The 7,458-nt window shown below is 43.4% G+C and overlaps 1 protein-coding gene across 1 annotated transcript; it reads right to left on the minus strand.

Moving 5' to 3' along the window:
* Positions 1-5,607: 5,607 nt before the first annotated feature.
* LOC113911257 (WD repeat-containing protein 61-like) lies at positions 5,608-6,757 on the minus strand. The gene has a single exon (XM_027573602.2). The coding sequence runs from the start codon at positions 6,678-6,680 to the stop codon at positions 5,763-5,765; it is 918 nt and encodes a 305-aa protein (XP_027429403.2). The 5' UTR covers positions 6,681-6,757; the 3' UTR covers positions 5,608-5,762.
* Positions 6,758-7,458: the final 701 nt, after the last annotated feature.

A 7,458-nucleotide genomic window follows, 5' to 3' on the forward strand; every position in this document is an offset into this window, starting at 1 on the left:
TTTTTGTTGAAGAATGAATAAGGCAAGTTAAGAGTGTGGGTTTGGGGGAGTAAGACAAGGGCAAAGATGAGCGATACTTTCATTACCTAGTTCAGAAAGCAAAGCTGAGCCTACCTAGGGCACTGCACACCGAGTGTGTATAAGGCATTTGATGAAAAGCTTTGCCATGAGAAGAATGAAGTAATTCAGCTGAAAGCCAAATAAAGGCAAAATTTAAATGTGACACTCTGCAGCTCAGCTCAGAAGAAACAATTGCCCGATTGTCACCAGGTGACCTCACTTTTCTCTGTAGTCATCAGCCTGGGAAGATATAAAACAGGTGAACCTGTGAGTTTACACAACTTTTAAACAGAGGTAGAGGATGTAAAAGTAGTTTAGGGGCACCTGGGTGGCTCAGTCTTTAAGCGTCTGCCTTTGGCTCAGGTCATGATCTCGGAATCCTGGGATCAAGCCCGGCATCAGGCTCCCTACTCAGCGGGAAGCCTCCTTTCCCTCTCCCACTCCCCCTGCTTGTGTTCCCTCTCTCGCTGAATCTCTGTCAAATAAATAAATCTTTAAAAAAAAAGTAGTTTCAAAAAAAGTAGTTTTGAAACATATGCAAGGAGCTGCATATACAAAACCTGATTTCCCAACCACAGGGTGAGATCTGAGCAGGGGCCAGGGACCTTCGTTCTTTTGTAGACCCTGCACTCCTTATAGAAGGAGGGTTTACCAGCTGGACTAAGTCAGCAGAACCAAGCAGGGCTACCTATCTTGGGGTCCTGGAGACAACAACAGATGGCAGATAGGCAAAGCAAATTAGTCAAGCCACCAAATGTTCTCAGATTTGGTTTTCAAATTCACGAGGCTATTTATACATGGCCACTGTCATTACTGTGCATCATATTTATTTGACAGCATTGTCCAGCCCTTAGATTTCTCTCCCTGGCTCAAACTAAAGAACATGTGCATTGTATTTCAATGAGCACTTCCCCAAATTCAAGGGAATTCTGAGGCTAAAGAACCCAGTATGCCAGCAATTCATGTGCAAAGGCTATCCATGGGGGGCTGTTTCAGTATTCTAACGTAGCCTAAAGAGCAAAGGCTTCAGCTCAGTCTTTTTGAAACACAGGTTTTGGAAAAATTCATTGACCGTGTTACAAGGAGCCCTGTTGGGATTCTTGTCCATCTTTCATGACTTTTAAGATCTCTTTCCACAGTCCCTGTGAAAACCTGGCTTATTACGGAGCAGACCATGTAACAGTCTAACCCCCCATCCATCTCCCCCTCTCTGTGGTCCTACTCCTCCCCATGAAAGGCTTTGGATAGTGAGTAGGCAGCCACTTGTCAACGTGGTACCAAACTCCAGAGACAGCACTCGTCTACATGGATAAGCGTAGGGTATGGGGTCTGCTCATACTGCATCTGGCTGTGTTGTGTCGTTCCTACAGGATATTTTTAGGATTAAAAAAAAAAAAGCTTTCTGGGAAGAGCTGTCTAGAGGGCAATTTGTTATAGGCAGGAAGATAAGGAGACTGGGTAAAATTAGGGGATGGGGGCAGGCATGATGGACACATCTTTAAGCACTATAAAAATGTTCCAGAGACATGTTATGGTGTTTGGATATAGTGACCTCAAGGCAGTGTGGCATACTGCGCTGAGAGTTAGAAGATCCAGGTTCTGGCCCTATTTCTACTACTATTTCCTGTCACCTCTCTGGGGCAGTTTCCTTCTTGTAAGATGAGAGGGTAGGACTACTTTGTTGATCCTTAATGGGCCACATCCACATGACGTGGCAGGTCTAAGCCAAAATTCATGAGGATGGAGAAGGACAAAAAAGATGAGCTGCAGGCAGGGTCAACTCTGGGAACCTCATTTTCACTAATCAAAGGATGTATTTGACACAGACTTGGCTGGGAAAACCTTAATCAGAATTTTTTGTTTGCTATCAGGAGAGTGAAAACCAGGAAAACAGTTGCCATGATATCTTTGAACCAGGGCTGGTCTTGAGATGAATTATAATACATTATTTTGTTTATATACCACTTTTCAGTTTATAAAGTACTTTTAAGTCTTCTCTTTGGGAGACAAATGGGGATTATTAATTCATTTTAGAGACAAAGTTGTGTAGATTCTGAGACCTACTAGCAAAAGTAGACAGGTTAGACCTAATGATGTAATTTAGAAGGCCAAGGCTCTCCTCATCTGTCCCAGAAAAATGTCCTTTGACACTGACAAAGTGCAAGAAGTACCCATTCATAAACCCTTTTTAGCATGGATTAGTGATCAGACCAAACTGGTTAGCTGTCATCTAATGAATGGCAAAATCCTGGGAAAGTCAAGCAGAGACGAGATAACATTTTGTTGGAGGGAAAGGTCTAGATGCTCGTATAGTGCTCACGTGAGTAAATTAAGTCCGGGTTGGAGCTTCAAGGGAGACCAGGGGCAGTAGGAGTGCACTGAGAAACCTTCAGGGCTGTGGCATCAAGAGGGCTGCTTTGAGGAGGTAGGTACAGGGGCAGAGGTGGGTTTGTAATGCATGGAATTTTGATACCTTTAGTTATTCCATGGTTTTGTCCAAAGTAGGCCCTGCCTGGAATACTGCATTTAGCACAATGAAGGAAAACAGAGTAAATACTTGGAAGGGAGGTTCTTAAATGTTAGCGTGGATAAGAATGGCTGCAACTGCTCCTTATACATCTATCTTCCAAGGCTCTACCCGTGGGATTCTGACAGTATAGGTCTGGGATACTGGCCTAGGAACCTGCATTTCAAATGATCATGCCAGATGATTCTGATTCAGTGGATTGACAGATTACACTTAGGTAAATACTCTTCTGGATTTTCATGCAAATGGACATGTGGTGTAATATCAGAGTGGTATTTAGGTCTTCCCTTACCTGTGGGTATTTTGCACACCATTGAGTTTTTGCTCCTGGGAGGGAGCAGGGCCGGCCAAATCTAGAGGCAATGGGCGGATGCTCTATGGCATTTTTACAGCTGCTATGAAAGAGGGGTTTTCCCACCACAATCCCATGCCCCGTCCTTGGATTGGGGGTGCTATGGGGAGATCCTTCTGCGTTTCCTCAACAAAGATACAGCTTAACTAACTTGTCACACTTTCTGCCCCTGAGGCAGATCATGAAGTGGTTAGGGGGCTTCTTGGTGTGACTGGAAGGGAGTGGAAGCTAGAGAGTAAACAGGGAAAGTGAGCAGGAACCCAAGCCTCCGATACATCCATTAGAAAATGGAAAGAGCCGGCCAACTTTGAGTTATGGGGCCATAATTCCATCTCAGGATTCTGGCAATAGCATGAGCCGTGTGAATTCTTTATTGTTAGTTTATGAACACTTCCCCCTCCCCAGCCCACCCCACCTCCTGCCTTGGAAGATTAATGGCTCTGTAAATTACATTGTATTAAAATATATGCATTATATCTCAACATGAGGCTTTCATATGGGTCTGAAAAATGCCCTCAACTTACATCTCCTTGGGTGACATGTCTTGCTCTGTGCAGTAATGCAGTTTCAGTTTTGTTAAATAAAAAGGGACTTCCAGACTGACATAAGCTCCACAAAAGACTGTGGGCCTTGAGTCAGACCATTCTGGGCTGGGAAACAGCAAATGCAAAAGCATGAAGGCAAGAAGCAGATGGACATTGGAGGACACCCAGGAAGAGAAAAGTGGCTAGAAGTAGAGACCTTGAATAGGTTGAGACTATTTGTGTGTGTGTGTGTGTGTGTGTGTGTCTGAGAGAGAGAGCGAGAGTGAGATCCTGAATGTACAAGGTGTTTAGACTTTGAAGGCAATATACCTTTGAAGAGTCATACCTTTGAAGATCTATTTGAAGAAATACAGCTTTGAAGGTTTCTGTGTAGGAAGGTGGTATGATGAAAATGATATCCAGGATGGATTGGTTGCTCAGGATGGTCCTAGGGATGACAGGCTGGTTGGAATAGGGCCCTGATGGGAATGAGGAGCTTCATCTTGTGGTCACATTTGCATGATGACATTGTTTTGGATTACTTCTCTTGTGTGTGCTTGGGTGGCTTGCTGATTTGCTGGTGGACATGATGGGTAAGTTGCCCTTCTGCTTTTCTTTGAAGAAGGCAGAGGAACCCACTTTAGTGTCTTCCTGCCTCCGTTTCTCTATGAAGCTGCACTTATGTCCAGATTTCTTAGTTTTCATACAAACATATTACATTCATATCATAATCCAGGGACAGGGTCAAGGCCAGTGAAACCTGTGTTTCCTGATTGCTCATTCAGTATGTACTGAGCTCTCTAGACGTCATGGTATCACCCCTTAAGGTGATTATTACTTAATTATTTATTGAAACCATATTGTCTAAATTTCTTAAATCAGAATCCAAATTCTCTCCTCAGACAGAAGGTCTGCATCAGTTTCAGCCCTCATGAATGGGCTGCTAAATATTAATACTGTGGAAGGCTCTGGAAGGCAAGGAGGAAGGAAGAAGTAGATGGGAAGAAAAAGAAAGACAAAAGGAAAGAGAACAAGAGTGAAAGGGGGAAGGGGACAGAGGGGAGAGAGGCAGTAAAAAGCAGCTCAAAGGTAGGATGGTGGTCAAAAGGCATGGGTTGCTATAGATGCTCTTCCGCTGAGGTAGAGAAAGAGGCTCCAGGGAAATCAGGAGCAGCCTCTTGCTTTCACCACGTGGGGGCAGACTCTGCTTGTAGGAAAGGGACTCGGAAGGGAGAACAACTTTGCAAGGCTGCCAGGTGAAAGCCATCCTCCTGGTTCAGAGAGGATTCAGTATTGACCTAATCAGTCACTCCCTGTGGCCCTTGGGGTCCCTCTATAGCTACAGCCCTATCTCTGGGCACAGTACCTGGGCAATTAAAGAGAAAAAAATCTAACTTTGCTTAAACTCAGATTTTCACATAATGTGGAATATAGAATTACAGTTAAACGGGTACTACAAATAACAAAACGCTTTGACATCTCCCCTTACTATCTGAAATGTACAGTTACCCAAGCTTTTATGCAACACTCTCTTTTCTGTATGTCTTTCTCTTTACTGCAGGGTTATTGCATATACAATATATGTGCATTACTATTCTGGGCATTTCAAAATGTGGGAAAGGCTCTTCATTTCTTCCAGCTTCTTCTCAATCTTTGCTTCTGTTACATTTTCAATGCAGGGTGGTGGAGTGCAGGGGAATGTGTATGTCAGTTTCCAATAATAATAATAATAATAATAATAAACAATAATTTACAAACTCGGAGCCTTTGTGTTAAAACATACTTAGCACAAATATTTTTGTTTGGAGAATGGTTGGAACCAACCAAATTACTGCAGCGAGTTCTGTGGTACTTAAAAAGCAATTGTCGCATGCATCTGATTGCCTCTGAACGTAATGCGACTAGCATAGTGATAGCAGAGTGAAGTGTGGACTGAGGCATTAAAGGGGAAGTACTTCATCCGCCTAAGTTGTTAAGTATTATTATCCAGATAACTGCATTCCAATGTCCATGCTGTGTTCCTTCTGGTAGGATTTGCCCTTTCTTGAACCATATAGATCAAGGTAATTCCAGTGAGTTTGTACAGTTTTCTAGAACAGACTAAGTAACCAATTAAAGAAAGAATCTCTTTTTTTTGTTTTGGTGTTATAAACACTTTATGTTCAAGTATGAATAGCATTTCCAATAACAGAACATGAAAAGATTGATCCTGTATCTACAAAATTTGTTTCTGCTCCAATAAATGCTAGAAAGGCAAGGAATGTCATGATCTACACACCAGCCTGTGAGACTCTGGTGTTTACACGGGGCAATCGTAGACGTGAATTTCCTGGTCACCACCCACGGACACAATTTTTGAGCCATTTCCATTGTATTTTACTCCCCAGACCTGATCCTGGTGGTCGAAGAGGGTGTGGACACACGTTCTTGTTCCAACATCCCAAACTTTCACACTTTTGTCAGATGAACTGGAAACGAAGTGAGTGTCGTCGGGACAAAAGGCAACATTCAACACCCACGATGCGTGGCCACTCAGCGTGCCGGCCAGACTGGCATGTTGTACGTCATAGATCTTGATGTAGCCATCATCTGAAGCAGTGACAAGGAGCTGGGAATCCGGGGAGAAGGGCAGGGAGCGGATGGGCATAGCGTGGCCTTCCAGCGTGTGCAGGAGTTTTCCAGTTGCAATATCAAAAATACTGATGATCCCGTCTATGGCTCCACTGGCCAGATACTTCCCGTCAGGGCTATTTGCAATACTAAGAATGAATTTTCCTCTTGCGTCCAAAGAATATTCCTTTTTCCCACTTTCCACACCAAAAATGTGTACTTTCCCCACATGAGTTCCTGGGGCCAGATACTGGGAATCGGGGGAAAAGGCCAAAGTCCAGGCATCCACAGGTCCTGCATCTATAAACTTTATCTGTTTGCCGTTTTCCAAGTCCCAGAGACGAATATGAGCATCAAGAGAACTGGAGGCAGCAATGGGCAGGGTGTGGCTGATGTCCACGGACACCACACCCAGTTGGTGTCCCTCCAGACTCCACTGTAGGTCCAGCCTCTCATCAGACCATTTCCAGACCTTCAGCAGGTCATCCAGGGATCCCGTGACCACTGTCTCAGAGTTTCCTTTCTTGTTTGTCCCCCAGGCAACTGACCAAATGGCATCATCATGGGCTTGCTCTTGTTTGAAGAGAATACTGTACTGGTTGGTCATGTCCTTAACCGAAGATGGAGGCTATAGGCCAGACGGTTCGCCGTCCTGCCGGCTGCACGGCCGCCGCACTTGTGACGCGAGGCCAAAGAAAGAATCTCTTAAAAATAAAAATTTTCTCTTTGAAATCGTGATTGGGCCTCTGAGATAAAGAATCCCATTTACAAGTTTAAAAAGAGTAGTAAGAACTTTCTACTATCTCCTGGTTGAGTAAGCGCTGATGAAAATGCAACTTCGCTCTTCTAAAAAAAATTAAAAAAGTAAAGGTATAGCAAATTGATCAAACAGTTGTGGGGAGTTTGGCTCCATTAGTCTCGTGCTTTTCAGTATGGCCCCAACTGGCAATAAGATCCAGTTTATATGAGTATGTGAGGTGACAGTTTTATTCAAATTGTCTGTTAAATTTGGTGGCATAAGAAGAAATGAAGCAAAGCCACTGTTCTGTAGCAAAATCTTGTCTCACAATCTCCTCATCCCCAAGTATAATGAGAAGAGCGTTACCTCCCTTTAAGATTTACATAACTTTTTATGAAACACCACCACACTAATTTAGTCAATGGCCCTTTTAACATAATCCATTATAAGTGGCTGGGAGAAGATTATTTCTGGATGTGGTTTCTGTTCTTCTATTTTGTGAGCTGCGTGCTGATGTTATGAAGCCCTTGCTAGAAAAAAAAAAAAAAGGTCTTCCAAAATGATTTCTTGTTCTTAAAAAACAGGAGAACTGACTATAAAAAATGATTTACTATTGATCTCTGTCCTTACAGCAGTGGGAAGTTGG

The sequence above is a fragment of the Zalophus californianus genome, chromosome 12, assembly GCF_009762305.2.
Source record: "Zalophus californianus isolate mZalCal1 chromosome 12, mZalCal1.pri.v2, whole genome shotgun sequence".
NCBI classification, from domain to species: domain Eukaryota; kingdom Metazoa; phylum Chordata; class Mammalia; order Carnivora; family Otariidae; genus Zalophus; species Zalophus californianus.

Bases quoted from the DNA above. Each gene is read 5' to 3' on its own strand.
- LOC113911257 (XM_027573602.2), bottom strand. From the start codon at position 6,680: ATGACCAACCAGTACAGTATTCTCTTCAAACAAGAGCAAGCCCATGAT.